This window comes from Mytilus californianus, unplaced genomic scaffold (assembly GCF_021869535.1).
Source record: "Mytilus californianus isolate M0D057914Y unplaced genomic scaffold, xbMytCali1.0.p SCAF_4, whole genome shotgun sequence".
Taxonomy (NCBI): domain Eukaryota; kingdom Metazoa; phylum Mollusca; class Bivalvia; order Mytilida; family Mytilidae; genus Mytilus; species Mytilus californianus.
This window is the reverse complement of record NW_026262690.1, coordinates 24,266,534-24,290,480: the sequence shown is the minus strand read 5'-3', so window position 1 is coordinate 24,290,480 and position 23,947 is coordinate 24,266,534. Positions and strand designations below refer to the sequence as shown.

General features: G+C 30.3%; 1 protein-coding gene across 2 annotated transcripts in view; it reads left to right on the top strand.

Annotated features, from left to right (window-relative positions):
- The window catches only part of LOC127737746 (uncharacterized), a 36,491-nt gene extending 13,123 nt beyond the window's left edge, over nt 1-23,368 (top strand). The window contains exons 2-10 of one of the 2 annotated variants that reach the window (XM_052248633.1): nt 236-330; nt 8,271-8,472; nt 9,104-9,285; nt 11,930-12,070; nt 12,721-12,806; nt 13,328-13,448; nt 15,919-15,999; nt 16,311-16,432; nt 19,480-23,368. In XM_052248633.1, the coding sequence (XP_052104593.1) occupies nt 321-330; nt 8,271-8,472; nt 9,104-9,285; nt 11,930-12,070; nt 12,721-12,806; nt 13,328-13,448; nt 15,919-15,999; nt 16,311-16,432; nt 19,480-19,872 (1,338 nt within the window). In that variant the 5' untranslated portion in view covers nt 236-320 and the 3' untranslated portion in view covers nt 19,873-23,368. The remainder of the gene's footprint in view (nt 1-235; nt 331-8,270; nt 8,473-9,103; nt 9,286-11,929; nt 12,071-12,720; nt 12,807-13,327; nt 13,449-15,918; nt 16,000-16,310; nt 16,433-19,479) is intronic. The other variant, XM_052248632.1, reaches the window with a different exon arrangement.
- The last annotated feature ends 579 nt before the right edge of the window (nt 23,369-23,947 follow it).

Genomic DNA, 23,947 nt, shown 5'->3' with positions numbered 1-23,947 from the left:
CGAAGTTTGTCACTTTCCCGTGACATTTAAAATAAGTATTAATTTGATCACATGTTTTAAGTAGTTATTAAACTAAGTGTATCTCGGCTCGGAATGTCACTGACCGAATTCCGTAAATATTAAGTGTCACCTTACAATAAAGAATTTACTACATTACAGAATAATTGCTAGCTATCATTCATTGTCGGACATATTCGTAGTATTGTTTGTTTACCAGTATTATTTCTGTAAACAGCTTTTAGCCAGGAATTTCATATCATAAGAATTGAAGAGACACACCAGTTAGCAGTCTAAAAAAAAATTGGAGTCCTTTATATAGGATGTCTTCAAGTAAGTTTTTATTTTTTTAACTACCAGAAAAATAGACCTATATTAGCCATTAATTGTCAGCTGAAAAAATTGGATAATGAGGGGGAAATCACAAAAGGCCTGTATCATTTTTAAAAGTGGCAATTTTGGAGGGTTAACTAACCGAACTTACAGCTCAATGTCTCCTTTCATTGCATTGAAATTAATATGCATTGGATGAGAAGGGGTAGAAAAATACATTGGCGCTAAAGTGCTTGGACATCTTGATTTTCCTTCAGATAAATTTGAATTCAAATCATTACCTCTGACTTTGCTTAGATGACCGTGTTAAAGACCGCAAAACAAACGAACGGGTATATGTCGAAATTTATCATTAAGAATAAGAATTTTATTAGTCTAAAATCCAAACAATAGGATTGTTACTAAAAAAAAAACCAAACAAACAAACATATAAATAACAAAACGATAGACAGAAAACAATACAAACATGTAGCATTGGAAAAAAAATAATATTTATTACAATACTATTTTGACAACATGCCTCCTCTATAAAGTTATCATTTCAAATATCTTGATTATATATTACATTATAATATGAGTCATGAATCATACACATATTGGCATTGTAGTTGTTTCTCTTATTATACATTTCACTTATACTGTTAACAATGCTAATTAATATATCACATTCTTCAACATTAAGACTTACACCTTATCATCATTCATCAAGATAATTGGACTTGGTTGGTGTGTCACTTTCATTACCATTTAGTAAGATATATTAAACGAAAAATAGATGAATTTTCATTTAATTAAATATAATGTTTATTCATATGATGTCATTAAATGTAATTGGATACATGGACATTTATCATGCTTTGTCCTAATTTACGGTCAAATTCTTGAAAGAACCCCTTTATAAATCTTTAATTTTGCATTAACCATGCCATAGGGAAATTATATGAACCCCATCGAGCTAACGTTCTCAGGGGTATATGTGATACAAAAAACGTAAACATAATTTTCTGTATAATGTGATGTGGTGTAGTGGTTATTTTAATTAAATGAGAACATAGATGACATAAAGAACTCATTGGTTCGAATATTGGTACGGATATAATTGTATGTCCGACCTACGATAGTAGAGGGGCATTAAGTTTTCTGGGCTGTTCTTCCGTCCGTCCGTCCGCCCATATCAGGTTTAAGTATTTGGTTAAGGTAGTTTACCATAATAGTGTGGTCACATCAACTTGAGAGTTATTACACATCTTCATTATGATGTGAACTTTTGAAAGTGTATCGAAATCACGGTTTAGACCACGATTACACGGATCATTTAACACGGATCATTTAACACGGATCATTTAACATAGAAATGTGGTAGTGAAAAATAAGAACATTTTCAGGTTAAAGTTTTTTTGGTTAAGGTAGTTAACCATGAAGTTTTGATAACATCAACTTTCGCACACATTTTCATTGTTCAATCTTTAGCCGCTACATTTTACGCCATGAGCAAAGTAGAGAGGTGAGCAAAGGTTGCTTAAATTGTCGTAGGTCGACATTCGTTTTCAAATTTTACTTTCAGACCTAAATATGGAAGTGTATCATATATTATGGATATCACTTTCCATGACTAATCGTGTATACTTAAGATAAGTAATTATAACTTTTGTACAATACGTCTTAATTATTTATTAATACAGGAAACTGGAATCCAGAATTACAAAGTTCATCTATCACTGTGGAACATAAGTTTATAATCGTCAGCAACAATCAATGTGTCATATTATTACTAACCATTTGCGGTTCTACTTCAAATTCCTTTTATTGCTTTCTATTCGTTGTCAGATTGCTTATGAATATATAATTCGTCACTTTTTTTGTATACGTCATTGCTTTTTAGACTGAATAATGTATTGTTTGGCCTGAAATGACCTGATCAACCCAAATTGACCTTGTCACAGTGAGCAACTCGTTAACTAGATTCGCAGTGATGTCTAATCGGTCATTTATTGGTCAATACAATGGTGCTAGATATTGCCGTAATAAAAGAATTATATCATTGAAATTGGCTGTCAAATGTAATTAAAGAAGCTTTAATCGAATGAACTCGACAGTTATTCAAGCAGGGTCCGATACTGTTAGATGGACAAAGTAGCCTTGTCTAGCAGATTATTGATTCAACAGTCAATTTTAGTACTCCCCATTTTATCTAAGATCTGGAAAATAATGTCATAACGTTGTTTGGAAAAGGAAATTGATTGAAGTAGCCAGTGATGGTTTAGCTAGTCATATGTCTAATCTTTATGCAAATATAATATCATTATAACTACAGTTGTCTGGTATACAAAACAATCGAACGTCGTAATGCTTAAAATCAATGTAAAACTATATTACGCCATGATTGACTTTGAAATTCACTGGAGAATTTTCAGCAGTGACATATTTTCGGCTTGTTAACAATAACTTATAACTTTGAATTCCAGTTTTGTAACTCTAAAACTGAACCGCAAAGCTTGCATGTTCTTTTATGTTTTATGCTAAGTTCATAAATTGTTGTTCATTAATTAACTATGTAAATACTTTACCACCATAACGTTTATTAATACACAAACAACGAGCTATGCCCATATATCATACTCACTAGAATGAGAAAAAAATCTATGTAATAATAGACGTGGAACATTTTGAGAATGTCTATAATAGTGTCGAGCACACGCTGTAGAACAGTCAAAATAAAACGTGCCCTCGTCTATTCTGAAAAAGCCAGTAATTGTGATAACATTTAGTATTATTTTGACTAAATTTTGCAAACTGATTCAGGATGATAAAGTTTGCTTGGTATTACGTATGATTAAGGACACTGCTTTTTGTATAATACCATAGTTCTAAGATGTATTGTTCATTTATCGTATTTAGCTATTTCGTTCGGTGATTTGTACCCATGACTCATCATATACAAGTACGTGATCGTCGACCATGTCTGATTTTTCAGATGAAAAATCCTTGTTTGTATGTGTCAATGTACATAATCTTGTTTTAAGCTTTTAAATGTGTTGACTTATTTTTCTCTCTGTAAGGATAAATCTAGCAGTTAATCGTTTTTTTTCTGATGGAGCGTTCAGCACGTTAGCTCTTGGTTAATCATTTTTAATCCCCCCTGTATTATCTTGTTTTTACTACAACAACTTTTAAGTTGAAAAACACTATGTTTTTTTAATCAATACTTTATTGATAGTTTGTTTATTTTCAAATTTTGCATGTAAATAGGAAAAAATATCTTTTTTAAATTAGCTTTTCAGATATTTAAGTTGTTTGAATACAGTTTCTTTGTACTTTTTTTCTATTTTATGCATTGTCCTAAGTTAAACTAACATATAACTTGTGAATCATACTGTTATGAAGACCATTAACATAATCCAATGCCTTGTTTAAGCTAATGACGAATAAAGGCCGCATGTAGACTGTTGCAGACGACATTCAAGCCATTGACATTTCTCCACAGTAAAACAGATTTAAAAGTTGGATGCAACGCAGCTTGAAGAACGACCGAATGATTTCATTTGACACAAATCAATATATATTCAACGTGGTCGTCCTGGTTACATCTCCGACATTTTACTGCATATTCTACAAGTTAATCAAACAAGATGCAGTTAAAACCGAACGAATATAAAGCCTGCATTACATTTCAAAAATTGATAAAGTGTCTGCTTTAAAATGTATAATGGATTCTACATGTATCCCCTGGTTGTGACACGGACTGTCAAATATACCTTTTAAACTGAAGATTATCCTTAAAAATTTAGCATATTTGCTTTTTTAAAAGTAAAAACGGCACTTATTTTGATTTCAACCCCATAACATTTGTCGTAAAACAGATACAAAGTAATCAGAGTTTATTCTAGTGTTGTACGATAGACTACAGAATGAATCACTCCACTGTGCCCATGGGATATGAGATTATTGCGTAGAGATAGCTATGGCATTTGTTTTTATTCAGGATCAGCTTTTTATGGAAACAATTACATTACTCAGATAATCATCTTGGGACTCTTAATAAACATCATTGTATCTATGACCCTGCTAATCATAGGATGGTTTATTCAATTGAAACTTTTTTTTTTTCTTCTCAATAATTTCAACACAGTTATTTCACTTTTACAGAAAGACTGAATATTTGCACTGTAATCGCAGCAAATATAAATGTATCTTGATTTATCGACATTTTTGTGACCAACTTTATTGAAAGATTGTCAGAAAAAGAATTCGACGCAATAGACTTAATCCCTCTGCCAGGAAAATTTGCGCGAGCATGGTATTTAAAAAAATATAGTTAGTTAGGTATAAGAATTAAGATAAGATAACTTTTATTTCCAATAGAGGTTACATTATGGACACAATCAGTACATTGATTAGCACAAACAATATTTATATTTAGTAATGCGACAATGCCGAATGGTTAACTATACCTACTGCAACCGAAAAAAAACTATTTAGCAATACATTCAATAAGTTGCAAGATACGACATAATGTAATGCACATTCTATAATTAAATGTTCAGTTAACCTAAAAGCACTAAAATAGCATCGTCTGCATAAATTTTCTAAATCGTTGCACTTTTAACATTACACACCATTTCAAGGACATCCATACACATACATGTATATAAATAACTTTGGTTAAAAAACGTTGCAGATTCTTAAGATTCTAGGAAGGATAAGGGTGTAACAAATGTTATAGCTGTCAGTCAGGTATCTAAACAGCAGGCTTATGATGTAATTTGGTTCATGAACAAAACATAACGTTATAATCATCTTTCAATCTCAGCATAGAAAAATTACTTTTGATTCCCAGTTGATTGTCAAAGCATGTGAAACGACTTGGTTGCATGCTATACCGAATGTTAGTGTTTACATTGTGAATACTTGTGGGACGAAATATTAACTACAACAGAACTGAATGCTAAACCAGGTTGAATAGGACATTATCTTCATATACCCTGAGAGTAATCACAATAATTACCATTGCATGTTTACGACCTTGTCATCTAAAAGTTGGGGGTTAAACGGGACATAATCTCTCACAATAATTTGCCGTTAATAAATCCTCATGGTACTTTTTATTTTAATATTTCTCAAATTTTATGAACTGAAAATCAGATTGAATAATAATTCAGTCATTGTGTGTTCAAGTTTAAACTATGATTTAAATATGAATTCAGGCGAAACCTTTTCAGTTACCAGTTTTCCACTGTTCTTAGTAGTTTGACATTCTAATTTCCCTGTATTAAGTGCAGAAAAACATAAAACTTGTGTACTTGAATGTTTAGTTTATGCCAAACACGTTTACTCTATACGTCTGTAAGCAACTTCGTTCGAATTGTATAGTTTTCAAAACAAACCAACAATTTCTATAAAATATCTTTATTTTATTTTAATCTGACCTTTACAGAAAATAAGTTGAAAAAACAGGCAAATTTTAATATATATGATAATAGCTGCTTCATGTCATTCATATTTATAAAAGCAATAAAACAATTAAAAGATCAATTATTATTTTAAAATGAAAGAAAGGATCTAAAGGAAAATAAACGTTGAAATCGGGGATACATGGTCCATTATTCAATAGGAATTCGGTTTGAAAGTCATTTTTGGTACAATTGATTCAATATTGGCATTTTATCATATATTATCAATTTCGTCGAGACAGTGTCATATTTTCGACGATGAACATTGAAAAAGCGCTGTTCCAAATATTTTCTCTCTCTCCAAAATACAAACCCTACCTCAACGGTTGTGTGTGTTTTTTTAGCATGTTATGAAATATTGCAATATCAAGCAATAGCTATGTTATATACGTGTATCATCTTCGCTAGCCGAAGATGTACGTGTATATGTGTTCGCAATAATAGAATATAAAACTTTAAAAATATTTGAGGTTATATGCTTGTAATTTGTGGTTTATCAGACGTCAGTATGAATTAATCTCCATTTAACTGTGGATATATTAAAAGTGTATAAATGATTCAAATCTTTGAAGAAGCCGCCCACCAAAATTGAAAGCATATTATCTGAACTTGAAGTGAAAGGATTGCGTGGGCTAGTTTTATTTTTGTTTTGCTCAAGAGATGTACCTGTATGTATAAATTCTACTGAAAACACATCGGCGAAAAGACGACCACAGCCGGCTCTCATACCGAGTTTAAAAACAAGCCATTCTAACATTAAAAATATGTAGACGATAAAAATAAGAATTTTGATGATGTCATTGTTAGAGATTTTTTTTAATTGGAGAAAAAGGGGGGATGTAAATCTGAGTTCATTTTGTATTTAAGGTAGATGACTTTAACCGGTTGGTGTTTTTTATTCATTTAAGGAGATACTCAGTATCTTACCGTCAGTAATTTTACTCTTGTTCACTAATTTTCATATCTTTGGAAATACTAATTTGTACAAAACTTTGCCTGCAGATTTTGTTGCATGATGTACAAATGAAAAGTGTATCAAACTTGCAAAACTTACGTGCAATAGCCCTGTATAACTTAAATACGCGCAATAGCCCTGTATAACTTAAATACGTGCAATAGCCCTGTATAACTTAAATACGTGCAATAGCCCTGTATAACTTAAATACAAACAACATGGTCATTAACTCCCAACATTTTTCGTTAAATCACTAAAAACAAAAAACAAAATTAGTTTTTTTAAACATAATGTTTGTGTTATTTTATTATTTGGTGCCTTGACCTCTAGATTATAACCAGATACATTGTTATGCTTGCAATAACAAAACAAATCCTGATATCAAAGCACTATTACAAATATTAAACCCTTGACTTAAGTACTGCGTACTTATGGAATAAAACTATATTCTAAAATTAAACTTTTCAAGTACTGCCAATTAAATAAACAAATATTTTTTTCTGAATATTTTTAATTGTTTCCCACTATCAAGATCTATATAGCTTCTCAAGATAAAAACTTTAACAACGGCATCCCGACATTGTTTTACAAGGTGGAGACATTTTGCACTTCCATATTCACGGAGAAAGAATCTTATCTAAGTTATCTTTCGTTTGAAAATATTTTTCAAAAGGCGTTAACAGCGTCTGAATCTGTAGAAATTTTGATGAAGTGAGTCACAATGCAAATTATGAACCGAACAACTGATTGTTTAAGTTCCGTTACTTCTTACTCAGCTCATCAGATTGGAAATGTAATAGGTCTGTAAAGATACGGATTGATTTGTATATCATAAATAATATATGTCTGTCTGTCTGTAATATAGAGTTGTACAATAAAGTATACCAGCTTCTTCATTCCCTTGCGTTTTAGTTTATTGACGAGTTATCATTTTATATATATATATATTCTTTGACCTTATGTTGTCATTTTCTTACATTTTCATTGAATCAATAAAATAATATATTTGTGTAATATATAGTTATATACTTTGTGCTGATATAATAATGTCCATCTTGCTGATAAAAAGCTTTATCACAATGAAAACCGTTCGATGTTGCATTGTCATGACTGTCATCGCAAAATAAACTAGATGTGAACAGGTTTTCGCCACAGCCTCTTCAAATACTTAAACATATTCGATATAAAGCAAAATGTAGTCAAAAACAATGTATTTACTGTTGTAATGGTGATAAGCCGTTTTTGCATTCATCATTTTAATTAGTCATTTATCATTAAGTAAAAAATATGTATGCTATGCATGTGCAAGAAAAGAGACAAAAAAATACAAAGCTCATCATCGTATATATTCCTAAAATGTTAAATAGTTGTTGATTTTGGTATTTATTAATTTTATAACCTGTTATTACTTACGTTTGATGTTGTACACTTTTTATACGAATAAATATGTATTGAAACGGATATTACGGTATATATATGTTGTATTAATCTGCCATTGTAAGTTTCTATGAAGAGTTTTATCGTCTATCTTGCAGTAGTCCTAGTCACTGGAGCCACCGGCTTTATTGCTTCACATATTGTCAAACAATTACAAGAGGATGGCTATCAAGTGAGGGGGACGGTGAGAAGTTTACAGGATGAAGACAAAGTTAAACGTCTCAATGAACTCTGTCCAGAAGCGGAACATAAACTTGAATTAGTTGAAGCAGATCTCACAAAGCCAGAATCATGGGAGGCGTAAGTAAAGTCATGAAGTTGTTGAAGTTTCGAAGAAGATTTCAAGAGACAGTAATATGAAATTCAACTGACTGTTAGGTGGGGAAAAGGAACCCGGCCAAAAAATTGCAATTCTTGAAACTGTATTAGAATCTTCTCTGATAATTTTGAAAATTGTTTTTTGTCCTTATTTAATTTTCCCTTTTTTTTTAGGTGTGTGTTTATGGGAGGTGAATAGGGAGGGAGTAATGTCAGTAGGGACGTTTGTTGGTTTGACACTAACAACTATGTAGAAAATGTGGTTGTCATAAGTAACATGCATATTATAACAGATTCAAGCACTCAGAAAAACGTCAACTATGTTAGATCAAAGAGTCAAATAATAAGTTTATATAAAGAAGAAAGTTAAGGTCGTGTAATTAATACAATACATTAACCCACACAACAAGTCCTTATCATATAAGATGTAGACACTTTCCGTCCTTGTCTTTTTCTTAACCTACGAGTGTTTTGAATTATGAAGTTGTATGAAAATAAGAAGTTGTGTTCATTTTATCATTTCTGATTCGAATAATTGCAAAATAATTCCACATGTGTTTCCTATCGAAGTTGTTTATCTATCAACAGTATTAACATTTTTCGTATGTTTCAGGGCCGTCAAAGACGTAAAGAATGTTATACACGTTGCAAGTCCGTTCCCAGCACAAAGTCCAAAGGATGAAAACGAGATTGTTCAGCCTGCTGTTGAAGGAACCCAAGCCGTTCTCAAAGCATGTGTCCAAGCTAAATCCGTCAAACGTGTAGTTATTACAAGTTCCTGCGTTGCTGTGGGATGTAGGTGTTCGGCTTTATATTTGTAATTTTAACATTTGATACTATATTTATACCAAAGAATATCATTCTTTTAATTTATGAGTTTCTAACGCAGAATTCAATATATGATATATGATTGCAATAATATGTTTAGACTACAATATATATCGGAAAGTTGGAAAAACTGTATTTTACATCAGGTTTAGAGGTATATCAATGACTTCTTGAGACGCCAACTGTGTCCTTCATATTCATAAATACATAAAAGTTATCAGTCTAGGATAGAATTTCCACGATTTTTCTCTAAAGATAAAAAAATAAACGATAAATACTGAAACAGATACAAACTTGAGTACATATTCTTTACTACCCCCTCTCAATAAAGTCGAACCAGTCTAGTACCAGTGTTAGTACCAGTCTAGTACCAGTCTAGTACCAGTCTAGTACCAGCGTTAGTATTATTTTAGCTTTTATGATTGATGAGCTAAATAAACTATAATGACATTTCTTCCTGTTGAATGTCTGATTAAGAACAACAATACAAACGCTATTTCTTTGTTTTTGGTGTGTTAAGTACGTGTAGGTTTTTTTTCCCCATGAATTAATACACTGTATCCCGTCTTATCAATTATAGACTCACACCGGTTATCTCTATAAGTACGAATGGATTTTTCTATGCATATTTTTTACTTAGATTATATATTGCATATTTAACGAATAAATAGTAGTTTGAACACTTCAAATTGAAGAGTATATAAAAAATGAGGAGATGTGGTATGATTGCCAATGAGACAAATATGCATTGAAGGCCAAACGATAAAGATGTGAACAATTATAGGTTATCGTACAGCCTTCAACAATGAGCAAAACCTTAAGATTAGCTATAAAAGACATTGGATGCAATATGTGAAACAATTCAACAGGGAAAACCAACAGGCTGTTTTATACTACAACAATAAACGAAAAACAAACATACATGCATACAACAACCAAAGACAACCACTGGATCTGGCTTGGAGCTTGACTCATCAGATCAGTACATAAAAACAAATTACAAAAAGACAAAAGGCAAAAATAATTCAAAGATAAAAGAGTAAAGTCCGTTCGAGTTCGAACTAAATATCTTCAAAAATGAATTATTAAAAAAAAAATCATATGTGGTAACTTACGTTATAGCCAAAGTTTTTCTGACAGATATACGAACTCTGGCAATATTGCCCGAATTCTCGGTTTATTGTTAAATTGATTCCCTGTGTAGAATATAGCAAAGTGCTCTCGACCAATGAAATTGTAGGATTTTGTGTTTCTTAATTGTGAAGAATGAACGAAATCATGTTCTTAGTAAGGGATTATCCTATTATTTAGGCCTACTTACATTTCAAAACAAAGAGTTTCTATAAATGAGTTACAACTGCCCCGAAGCACATTTATCAGATTGAAAGAATTTGTGATTAAAACTGACTAAAAGTTGAATTTTGAAAAAAAAAAAAACAAAAAAAAAAATCAAAATCAGATGAAGTTTACTGTTGCAGTAACATTGGTACCGTTAACGTTATTATGAGAATATTAATAACTTCAAATTACTAAAATACTAAACAATATCAAAGCAATGCAAAGAAAGAAAAAAAAAGAAAGAAAAAGAAAGAAAAAAAGTTTTAAAAATAGATAAAACATAAATCTTTAGCTTATACTCTTTCAAAAACTCAGATTACTGGATCCACGGTTAGGGAGAATAGTAATTTACAATATTCTGATAAAATATTTAGAAAAGGAATTTAGTTTTACTTTTGAATATATTTTAATCTTTTAATGGCATTGTATTTGAACATTTCCCTGACATAAGGAAGTAGTATTTGATGAAAAGGACTGGACTAAAATATTGGCTGTAAAATAAAATTTAGTTGTAACTCAAATTTTGAATTTATTGATTTAAACTGGAAATAAACAAAAAGATGATTCCTCACTAAAATATTAAATGATTTACATTCATACTCACAATCAGGAAACATTTTTTACCATTTCGTTGTATTGTTGTGTCCACTAATGTCTAACACACAATCTATTATATTTTCCAAAATTATAAGGAAGTCCTTACATCACTAAAACTAATCCATTAATGAAATGCCTAAAAAGAAAGTCATCCATTAATTAAAAACATTGCACTGACAATGAAACTAATTCTTAAATAAAACAAATCAAGACTTCACTTGAGCCTTGTGCACTTTACAATATTCTAAGTTTGCATGAGAATGATAATCCCTTTCTTCATGATAAGTACTCGCTAACGCTCGTACTTAATCATAAAGAAAGGGATTATCATTCTCTTACATATACTTAGATTTTTTTTAAGTCTCTGCAGTAAACATTATTTTACAATTCAAACTGTAAAGATATGTGTTTATTTTATATAAGATGATATATTAGATGACATAATATGGCTGATTTTGTTATTCTCTTTATTATGTTTTCCAACCTCAGATATAATAAACCCCATTCCGATCTGGTTAGGACAGCGGTAATGCAGCCAAACGAATTGACCTTATGTTTGAAAAATCTATTAAAAAGATAAATATATTCGTATATCATACCGGGTCTGTTGTACTGTCCAATGTTTGAGGGATTCCTGTATTCTTATTTGGATAACTAAATGGAATATATTTGACAGGGGGTCCAGCAGCGTTAGCAGCCGATCCAAACAAAGTGTTTACAGAAGAAGATTGGACTGATCCAGAAAAATTAGATGCCTATGGTAAAAGTAAAACTTTGGCGGAAAAGGCAGCGTGGGACTATGTCAAGGAACTCCCAGGTAAAAATACATATAGGACATCACAACAGATAAGTAATAAACACTTGATAAAGGGAAATAAGACAGCTGTATTGGTGGAAATATGTTCATAAATATCTATATTGACAATAATGAACCATCTCATTTTGGATTTCTTCCCATACTTCATTTTAATTTTCGAACAAAAACATTGTAAATGAATCTATGCTTCTGCCTCTTGATGTTAATCTAGGTTTTGAATTTGAATTTTTAACACGTTTACATATTTACAATATGAATATGTTCAGATATGCAGTGATATCGCTGACGCAGTTAATGATACTGTTCATTAATCAATTAGATTTTAAGTCATGATTTTCAAGTTATACAGCAATAGAAAATAAACAGAAAATGCAGTAAAATGCTGAAATATACAAAAACCATGTGTTTTATAAATCGCATGCAATAGTTTAAATCAGAAATTATTTCATTTCTTTTCTTTTTTCTTTTGGTCTTTTGTGTAATGTATATATTGTTGTTGGTGTTTTGTCCTCGTTTTTTTCATTTTTTTGCCAGGGTGTTTTCTGTTTTTATTGGACTTCCTGATTTTCTATTACCCCTTAATATCTTCTCTCTCTTTTTACAAAACCCTAATATATCTTCTCATTTTAACATATAATGGTTAATTTCAGATGAAGACAAAATAGAACTAGCAGTAATAAATCCAGCTTATGTGATGGGCCCCGTAATAAATGGATCGCAATGTACAAGCCTAGAGGTTTGTAAATGTAAAATGATAGTTCAGATAGGAATTATTCTACATTCATTGTTAATGTCACATTTTCTCCTGAGTATTAATTGACTATTTGATAACGTATTGACCAAATAACATCGATATTTTCACAATCCATTACTAGTATGAACACTATAGTTTTCCAGAATCCGCAATTTATAATAATGACACCTAACAGTTCCGAAAACAATGATTCGATTTCGTTCTGCGCGAAATTATCATCAATTGAAATTAGATTTTGAAGTAAGAACACTGCATATAGTAAGGTAAAAGTAAATTGCTGAAGGAAGATTATTATATTGGCGTATCAAAATTCTATCAGTATAGAAAATTATCCCGACAGGTTTTTGAAATCAACCTAATTTTAATGAGAAATAGTTTTTTGATAGAATATAATTCAAGCAACAAAAAACAATGGATATTATTTTTAAAGATAATACACGTTTGGATTCGGTAAAACATATATTATAATTGTTTGCCTTTACTTCATACATTAAATATTTTAGATTGTGAAAAGACTTTTGGAAAGAGAAAAACCATTCTGTGCTAAACTAAACTTCGCAGTGGTTGATGTAAGAGACGTGGCTGCTGCCCATATTAAAGCCATGACACTGGAAGAAGCCGCAGGTTAGTCCCTTATATATTTATCTGTTTTATTAAAGGGATGTAAAACGTGAAACAACAATCTCGTGGAAAACTACAAATTAGTATATCTTAGCGTCTGTGTTTTTTTTTTCATTTGACCTTAACATACAGATTTTGAACGATGGCCTTACGAGCTCATACCTAACACGACCATGACGGCCTCTAATGTCAACTTTATAACTATAAGTGACACTCTTTGATATTCATTGATAAACGCTAAATATGTTTTGGAAGATACTTTTGCCAAATCGGTTAATTATATATAATAACAAAGTCAAACGAGGTCTTATTGCGAAACACTATCAACTTTTTCACATTAAAATCATGGTCAAAAATATTCTAAACTGACATCTAAATGGCTTATATCATGATCGTCATATTACTGTTAAATTTCTTGGCAGTATTTATGATCAAAATGTAAACTGTATTTAGAGTAAATGAATACAATATCCTGACTTTTAATATAATTTTAAGTGTGATAAGAATGTTAGAATTACACGATTATATTTCAATTAGTCATAGATGTTTGGCACTGTCTGAAAATTTATATCAATTACCAGTATATGTTACAGTATCAACAATTATCATGTTGCTACATGTTTAGTTTGTCTTGGAAAAGTATGATATAATATTTGGAACAGGGAAGATTCAAGACAATAATTCCATTCATTAATCAAGACATTAAACAGACTAGGCCACTGTAATTGAAAAAAAGATTTCGAATGGTTCTGAAATAGGAAAAATCACCTCTCTCAAAAACAATTTGATATAAATGAGAATGTATAATTCATACCCATACCGTCTTCGAAAAGCATTATTTCTGAAAACCTGTGCAGATGTAAAAAGGGAATGGAGAACGGGGTATACGTCAAAAACGAGACAGCACGCACAGAAGAGGAACAACATTAGCGGCTCAATAAACGGTTTCCAACAATATACAACTGTATTCAATATGTAACGTTAAAGCTCTAAATCGACTCGGGTATTAAATTCAACATAGATTACAAGAAATCTGTTATCAACGCCAAATCATCTGTAGGACAAACTAATAAGATATAGCGAAGAACAACCACTGATGAGCGTACTGACTTAGGACATGCATATGAACAGTTGGCACCCAATTACCTCCCACTTTAAAACCCGATCAGTGTATTAACAATGAGTATATGGAAGAATGAACAATAAAAAAATATGTTCAAAAAAGCACTTCACTCCATGACACAGATGCATGATAGATTAAAAAAGACCCACAGATGCAAGTATGATATTAATTGACAATATCGTATCAAAACTTGCCCGAACGAATCATGGCGTTATACACTCTAAATATCAACGCTTTTCCTTCAATGTGGATGTCACATATCAACGTCACCAAAAGTGCACTGACGACACGAGCTTGCAATGTAAATGCAAACATTAAAGATAACAATTTATAAAGGAGTGTGTTCGAAAAGGCCCCAGCATGGCTCCTATTTCTAGCTTAATTTTTAAATAAGGATTTAAGGTCACTATCACGATTTCTCAAAGTTTTAACAATGACTAGATAGGAAACAGGTAATTTTTGTTTGATAATTTACGTATCAGCGTTTGTTTTTTTGGATCATAAGCAGCATACATCTTAATTTTCCACCAAATTAATGAAAACATGCAAATTTCAACAGGTTTTTAGGACATTTGGCTCAACTTTTCGGAATTTACTGTTTATACGGCTCTTCAATTTCGTATTTGATTTTGTCTTCCAACTGTTATGATTCGAGCGCAACTGATAAGTGTAATGCAGACCAAACGCGGGTTTGGGGTACCAAATCAAAAGTCTGTATATTTTTTACTGAGTTTTTACAGATGCCATCATAATTCTGCTGACAGTAATTTATTTTCATGTCCCAGATGAGCATGTATATATACTCCACATTTCGTAGCCATAATCTTTGCCTCTTTTCTTCGTTAATGCCATTACCGTTTGTCATTTTTCAACTTCAACAGTTTTACTGGCCACGACCAACACGACGGGTGCAACGTGTAGAGCATTTCATGCACCGCGGCTTCCGAGTTCAACTCGGTTTTTTTGTGAGATTTCTGTTTCTCAATCTTTAATTTTTTCTAATGCTGTGTTGGCTGTTGTTTGTTCTGTCTTTTCTCTTTTATTTATTCTATTTTAGAATCAACGATTTAACACCAGTTAATTATATCAGTAAATATCTTCAGCAAAACAAAAAATAAGGTTTTCCAAGCTGTATTTTCACATAGTATCAATGTAGAAGTAATGACAAACTGCTTTCTTTTAGAGGATGTCACCTACAATGATAATTGTTCCTATACTCTGTATTAAGTACAAGATCAATATACCGAATGGTAAAATAGAAACAAAGGGCTTAATAAACTAAAAAAGGAACAATGGTGTAGTTTACCATTTTATTGATGTGTTATTTAGTTGTTTTTTTTTAATTTTTAGGTAAAAGACATCTGATTGTCAACCAGAATATTTGGATGAAAGAAATAGCTCAAATCTTAGCTAAAGAATTCAAACCACAAGGTATACCAAAATTTTCCAACTTTATAGTCATGTAGAATAAAGAATTGTGATAGCCGTGATTTCTGATAATATCCAATACTATTTCTGTTATGTTATTTTAAAATTACAATATGATTTTGTACAGTTTTTATATTGAGGGACAACCAGAATTAAAATTATTGGAAAGACAATACTATTATTTCCCCATAATCATTTACAATGAAAATAATGAAGATCTGTACCATTCAATAATTATGATGTCCATCAACATTGAAATATGAAAATGCAATGTATTTACAGAACTAGCAAAACGCCTTATCTTATTTTTTTAGGATACAATGTTCCAACAGCGAATTGTCCTAATCCAATTTTGTGGATGACAAGCTTGTTTGATAGAACCATTAAGATGATTTTACCAAATATTGGCAAAGTATACAAATTTGACAATTCTAGGGTAAGTCGATTTTCTCTATAGTTGTAATATTCATTAGTTAAATATATTCATAATTTTGTTTTTGGTTATCCCATAAAGAACTTGTTTGAAATTATAAGAACAGTGTCAACAAAAACAACATTTCCTGATATGTATAGTCAAATATAAACATAATTTCATAGCATTTAACATTTAACATGTTGGAATCAATGGGTCAAATAAGGATATTATATCTCAAGATTTCCTCTTTATTTTTCTGTCATTATATCTATGGTAAAATATGTACACAGGCTTAACAAATTGGACGATGGGTTACTTTATGATGCTTATGTTTGTAATAAAATTTTAGATGCAGGAAACATTAATTGTTGGTATTCATCTATGAGATATGTCCTTCAATCACTTGATATACAAAATTTGAATACAAAGTTCAATAGATTAATTAAATTTGTAAAATGTAAACTTTGTAACAGTTTTAAAACATTTTGGGGGGTCAAAAGATCTGATACCTTATCACAAGGTAATAGTAAATTAGAAAATTATTTCAACCTCAAGACTGACTTCGTAAAGGAGGCTTATTTATCAATTAAAGATTTTAATATAAGAAGAGCTATATGTAAATTGAGAATAAGTGCACATGATCTTAAAATTGAGAAAGATAGGTATAGTAAAAAATACATAGAGAGAAGTCAGCGTCTATGTCATCACTGCCTATCACATGGATCAAATTCTATTGAAGATGAGACCCATTTCACAGTAAGTTGTCCTTTATATAACGAACAGAGAAAATTATTATGGGATAAAGTAAACAGTTTTTGTAATAATTTTAAAGAATTACCCAAGGATAAAAAATATTTCTGGCTGTTCACAAATGAGCATTTACCAACTCTTATGTGCCTAGGCAATTATATAATTAAGTGTTTAGAAATAAGATCCAGGTGGATACAAAATATATAAAATTATTATGCAATTATTGTTAATGTTATGTAAGACACATGATGTGTTAGGCTCTGATCCTGTCCATTATATGATAGTATTATATTAGGATATAGTTTTTCTTTTTTCCAATCATATTGTGCTTAATATTGTTGTAAATGATGCCCTTTATGGGTTCTTGATTAGATTAATAAAATTCTTATCTTATCTTATCTTATCTTATCTCAATTTGAAATAAATATCACCAGACGGGATTTAATAATGTACCGTGCATAATTGACAAATCATGAAGTTGTGAACTTAGGCTGTCAAAAAGATCAATTTTAAAATCAGATGCGTGTAATTCACTGGTAAGCAGTTCTTCAACTCATTGTTAACCTATTTACATATTTTACATATATTTCAGCTTTTTTAAATGCAAGCAAAGCACAAAACAGCACACACACCAAAATAAATGAAATAGCAATTTATATGTTCTACTTGTCTTAACTACAATCCTATTCCCTTTCCTCGTTTATGACATTACCAAAGTCGACTTATCCCCAGATTTTCACTTCATGAGCAACACGACTGGTGGCACATGTTGCGCAGTAACTATTTACCTTTCTGGAGCACACCCGATTTCACCGCCGGTTGTGTTCATGTTGCTCAATCTTTCTTTGTTATAGTTGTTTGTATTTTCGTCGTTTTATTTTTGGCGATGGTTTTGTCTGTATTTTATTGGACATGATTTTCTATTGATTCCCGAGATCTTCTTGTTTTATATACTTATCTAAAGTGATACACTTTAAAATAGATTGAAGGTAAACAAATAGGCAACATCTATAAAATTAGTTTTATAATGAGATTCCTGAAGTTGGTGGGCGCGTTTACATTCATATATAATGAGATACCTGCAACTTATGGGCGCTTTTGTACAATGGTCAACCAAGTATAGTTTACAATCATATATAATGAGATTCCTGCAATTGGTGGGTGCTTTTATACAATGTTCAACCAAGTATAGTTAAAATCATATATGATTATATTCCTGCAATTGATAAGCGCTTCTATACAATTTTCAACCAAGTATAGTTTACAATCATTTAAGCTTCGTTGGCAAAAACACCATTACTATCATATCAAATCACTAATATTTACATTTGAAAGACATAAGGAACACCTACATGACGTAACAAATAGCATTACTTTAAACGCTGCAGGAGATAAAAATTAGCATTTTTGACGTTGTTGCTCGCTATGTCATTAAATAAACTCTTCTCAAAAAGTATTTATGTTTTTGTATACTTTTTAATGGTAAACCAGTGGTATTGTAAAACGTGTTTGCTTCATCAAATCCATTTGGCTGCCTTTCGAACTTGTCTTACAGGTTTGCCTTAACTGAAAAAAGTTCAGAATTTCCCCATTAGAATCGAAATAATACTTTCATGTCATGCTCTGAGCTTATTTGCATTATATATGTCAATCTTTTTATAACTTTCTAACGATAAATTTTATTTGATTGTAAGAAGGAATGATTTCTGTATAAACCCGGCCTACCTTTGAATACTATTTACCTTGGTGTCTTTTAGGTTTTTAAATATTGTTTGGTTGCAGTCTTATTGATTTTAACCCTGCATTCCCTTTTATTTACAATCCTATTGTTAAAGCAAAATCGTTGTGGATATCTGACCACAGACTGTTGTTATAGTAGTACATTGATTGGAAGAGATTCATCCATTGACAAATCATATCATTTAAGTGTACTAGAAAGGGAAATAGAAATGTATGGCCATTTTTAGCCGTTTAAATTACAACTAATAGGGATGAAACTTAATCCACAAAACACAGCAGATGTTTCATCATCAATGCCACAGTAAATTAATGGAGTCAATGTATTGGTATAAACATATGGCATCATAAATATCTTCAAGATAATACATTAGATTTATGGCAATTCACTAAAAATTGTCAGATATAATTATTATAAAAGCACAACTGTTCAGTAAATGCAGACTATTTGAATTTTCCACATACTTCATCGCTTGTATATCAAATTTATTCATACATATGAGATCTCATAATTATATTTCTCATAAGCAATAAAACTACATCTCCTTATTTATTGAGAGATTTATAATTTTTATCTATAGATGAAAGATGTATTAGGAATTACCCCCAAAGAAATAAAAGAGACACTACTTGATATGGCATATAGTCTGATAGAAGTTGGTCTGGTGAAGAAAACTAAGAAATACAAGGGTCCAAACGCTGGTACTGAAGGAGAAGAAGAAGAGAAAAAGGATGAAGAAGAAAAGAAAGAAGGCGATGACGAAAAACCAAAGGAAAATGGTGATGTAAAAGAAGGTGGAGAGGAGGATGATCTGAAAAAAGAAGAAACCAAAGAAGACCAAAAGATCGAAGATGTGAAGGACGAGGAGAAAAAAGAAGAAAAAGAGCCGGAAGAAAAGTCTGAAGAGAAAAAAGAAGAAAAACCAGCTGAGGAAAAAGCAGATGATGGATCAACAGAGGAGAAAAAAGAGTAACACATTCATATAATTATATTTTTGACATTTTCAAATCGGACAAAGTAAGCATGGATGTTCATTATTTATCATGTACTTGTATATTTATTAATTTATTCATTTCTAAGAAGGAATGCGGAGTACGAATCCTATTCATGTTTAAGCATAATAAGCAAAAGTACTAATGTTTAAGAAACATATTTATATTGTTTAGGACTTATGCTCATGGCATTTCTCCGTTCAATTTATGAAAAAAAATTATCTGTTAAGTTTTTTAAAAATGTGATATTTTGTCGGAAAATCCAAGCAGTATTACAAAGTATAATAGGGAATTAAAAAAAATCTTATCAAGGTCACATTATGGTGTATTAATAAAGTGCAAACATGCATTTCAGTTACTGGTAGGGAAAATTAAAAAGATTTCGGTAGAAAAAAGTTATACACATGATAAATTTTGAGCTACATTATTGTTGAAGGTTGTATTTTTAAGGAGCAGTATGAAAATTTTGTGAGAACAAGTCATTCTTATATCCATTTACATTGTTATAAATTTCTTCCATTTGTCTTTGTTTTCCTTGTTTTAAAAACTAAAGATTTTCTTGCAAGATATATTGGACCAAATACTTTTTGATAGAACTTGCGATGAAATGTGTAATTGATTATTACTACTACGTATGTAAATGTAGATTTTGGACCAATATCTACTGGCAACAGAATGGATCAGTAAAATTCGAATATATAAGGAGGTAAATATTTAAATAGATAATACTGGTATTATGATATTAAGACTGAATGACAGATATAATAAAGTCTGTTCTGATTATATATATACCGCCTAGTAGTAAACTTCAATGTTAGCAGAATACTTTTGTATATGATCTTGGAGATGGTTTCCATCAAGTAAGACCTGTACAAAAGTTGTTCATCATGGTTTATTGTTTTCTGTTGAGTTGTGTTAATGCTTAAAGTATAAAGTGAGATCCATGTACTATCATTAGGAAATGTAAAAGGAGACAATTCATAGATTTACACTAAATTTAGTATGCGTGAATTTTAATGTTAGTATGAAGTTCATATACACTGGAGGAGTTGGTGAGATTTGTGAATGTTCCTTTTCATTTTTCTAATAAAATTTTATAAATATTTTTATTTGTCACTTTTTGATATGATATATAGTTATACATTTATGTTCATTCATCACCAAGTATGGTCATCAAGTGCTGCAAATGGTTGTCATGACAACATTAAATGCTTTTTAAAAGTTTTGCCTAAATTGTTACATTTTGGCATTTTATAATTGAATTAGTTTGTATTTACAAAAAATCTTTTTTACTTTATTTTCTAATATATTTATATATAAAGACAATTTTAATATACCATATTATAAAATATTTTATTTTCATTATTATTGCTTTTAAAAAAATCAGTGCCTAACTTTCTTTCATTTCTAAGATGTGTTTGCTACAATAACAATTTATAACAATAGGAATGCAAAGACATTATCTCAAGCAATTGTGTAGTATATCTCTAGTCTCAATAAAACAATTCCAAATCAAGAATATACATTCTGGTAGAAATAGCTCTTATGTCTTCTCAGTAATATTTTCTCTCTTGTGATAATACTCATGAACTGTGCAATATATATATTCCAATATTATTTATAAATTACATGAATATTAGTATAATACTTGTAGTTTAATAGGGTTTGAAATATAATTGCAAAATAGTTCAACCATTCACTTTATCTGTTTAATGAGGTATTTAGATTTTTATATCAATCAGGTTATTGGATTCCCACAAGTTGGGAATTGCCTTTCTTAGAACGGTATACATGTGCATCTGTGCAAAATCTAATTTTAGGTTTAAAGAAAAGTAGAAAAACCTCCAGTTAAAATGCATAACTGTATAACTTACCTTATATATTTCTTTTAATAAGACAAAAATACTAGTATGAATTTTTCATATTGTAAAAATTCTATTGAGTGGAAAGACACTAGAAAATACATTGTACAAACAATTCAAGGCCATCAAAGTTTCAATAATGAATCAGAGGCCTTGAGATGATGTTAATAATTACACGATGAAATATAGAGCAGAACAAAACTTGAAGCATTTAGTTACCCGAACTTCCTATGATAAAATTTAGAGATAACATTTTGTTAGATACTAGTAATGTAGAAAATGCACTTTTTATATGATTTGCACATGTAGTTTTTATTGCTTTGATGCCAAAATACACACAAAAAATTAAATGACATTGATTTTTATTGAAAAGTATAAACTTGCTTTGAGTAGAATATAGAATGCTCACATTGTTACATTAATGTATATGATACATTTTTCATTGTATTTAATTGCAAAAAGTATTTATGTGATGTAGTTGTTATGAATATGCAAAATGTTGCATTATACAAATACAAAATTTAGTAGTATGTATAATCATTTAGTCGCTGTTATAAACTAGTCAATATTTGCCCGATATTTATTGTTTATTTTACATTTTAATGCACATATTACAATATATCAGTTGTATATCTCCTTGAAGGGTAACTGCAAATGAAAATGCAAATAGTCTACACTTAGCTGGTTAAGAAAATAGCTTGGTTTATAAAATAGAATTCAGACACAAATGTTTTTGATTTAAGTTACGAGAACAAGGAAAGCTGTTGGAAAAAACTAGATGTGTTGAATAAAATAGTCTTACTATGTTAAATTTTAGTAATATGAATAAAAAAATGAATATCATATTTCAATAATGTGTACAAAAAATGTGCTGGCAAATTCCATTCCTTACACCGCCACATATGTTATTATTGTGTTCATCTGTGACCTGACACAAGAGATACATTGTCACATTTATGTGATATACATTAGTCTGTCTTCTTATATATTCATAATATGTATTACTTTATTGATAGTGTATCAAACTTCATTATAAAGGAAGAAAAATACAAATTAGATATTTACATTACTCTCACTCTCAAGTTGGCTGTTCATATGAGAAGAATAATTCAATAATTCAAATATGGCAATAAAAAAGAGTTTTAAAATATGAAAAATACTGGAAACTCGATATTAATCTCTAATGGGAGTAATTTGGGTTAGTGATTAACTTTACTGTCTAGCTTTACCCTGTTTTACACAATATTTCCAATAACTTAGCTGTATGTTTGCTTTTGTGAAGTAATATGGTAGCAACGTATAGTAAAATCCAAATAAAAAAATAGAGATGAAAACATTAAATACAAATATATCGATTGATGACAGCAAACAAATTCATTAGAAAATAAACTATTGTATGATAACCATTTTTGTATTCTAAACTTAATTAATTTAAACCCTTAAAGCTGTTTGTTAACCAATATTATGATATATGTAAACGTTTCTTTTGCTTGAGAGTAGACTTCATTATTGGTACCTAATTTGCTTGACAATGCATTGCTGGATATCATTATTGTCTGCTCAAAACTACTTATTGTGCATTTTCTGTGAAGAAAAATAAAATTTGTAAATGAAACATTTTCTTTGTTGTTTGTTCTCTGACATTTGAAACACACTTATTATTTAAGAAAAACATCTTGCAATAAAATATCTTCTTAGATATGCCTGCTGTTCATATCTATATTTTTTACCATAGAAAAAATGTTAGTAGAACTTTAAAGGTAAGAAATCCGTGTACTAATGATACATCGTAGTTTTTGAATATGTTTAAAAACAATACACCTATCAAATATCATTCATCAGAATTTGCAAGACATTACTGATTAGTCGGTTATACAACATTATCATTTATATTTTCGTTCTTTAATACATATCATATAAGGTGCTTCAAACTTCTTGTTTTTTATGCAAACCAACAAAATAGGCTAATTTTGAGAGCTTGTCATTTATTTTAAGAGGCTTTGCACCCGTCGTGTCTTCTTTGACTGTCCATGACGTTAAAATACTAAATCCCTGGGATGTGTTTTAGTTGATTTTAGTCTCTGATGCATGATTTTTTATTATTAATTGTTTTTGGCTTTTAACTAGCTGTCAGTAACTGCGAGTACTCTCAAATCGTACTTTCTTGTTAATTTGACCTGTTAATACTATTTGT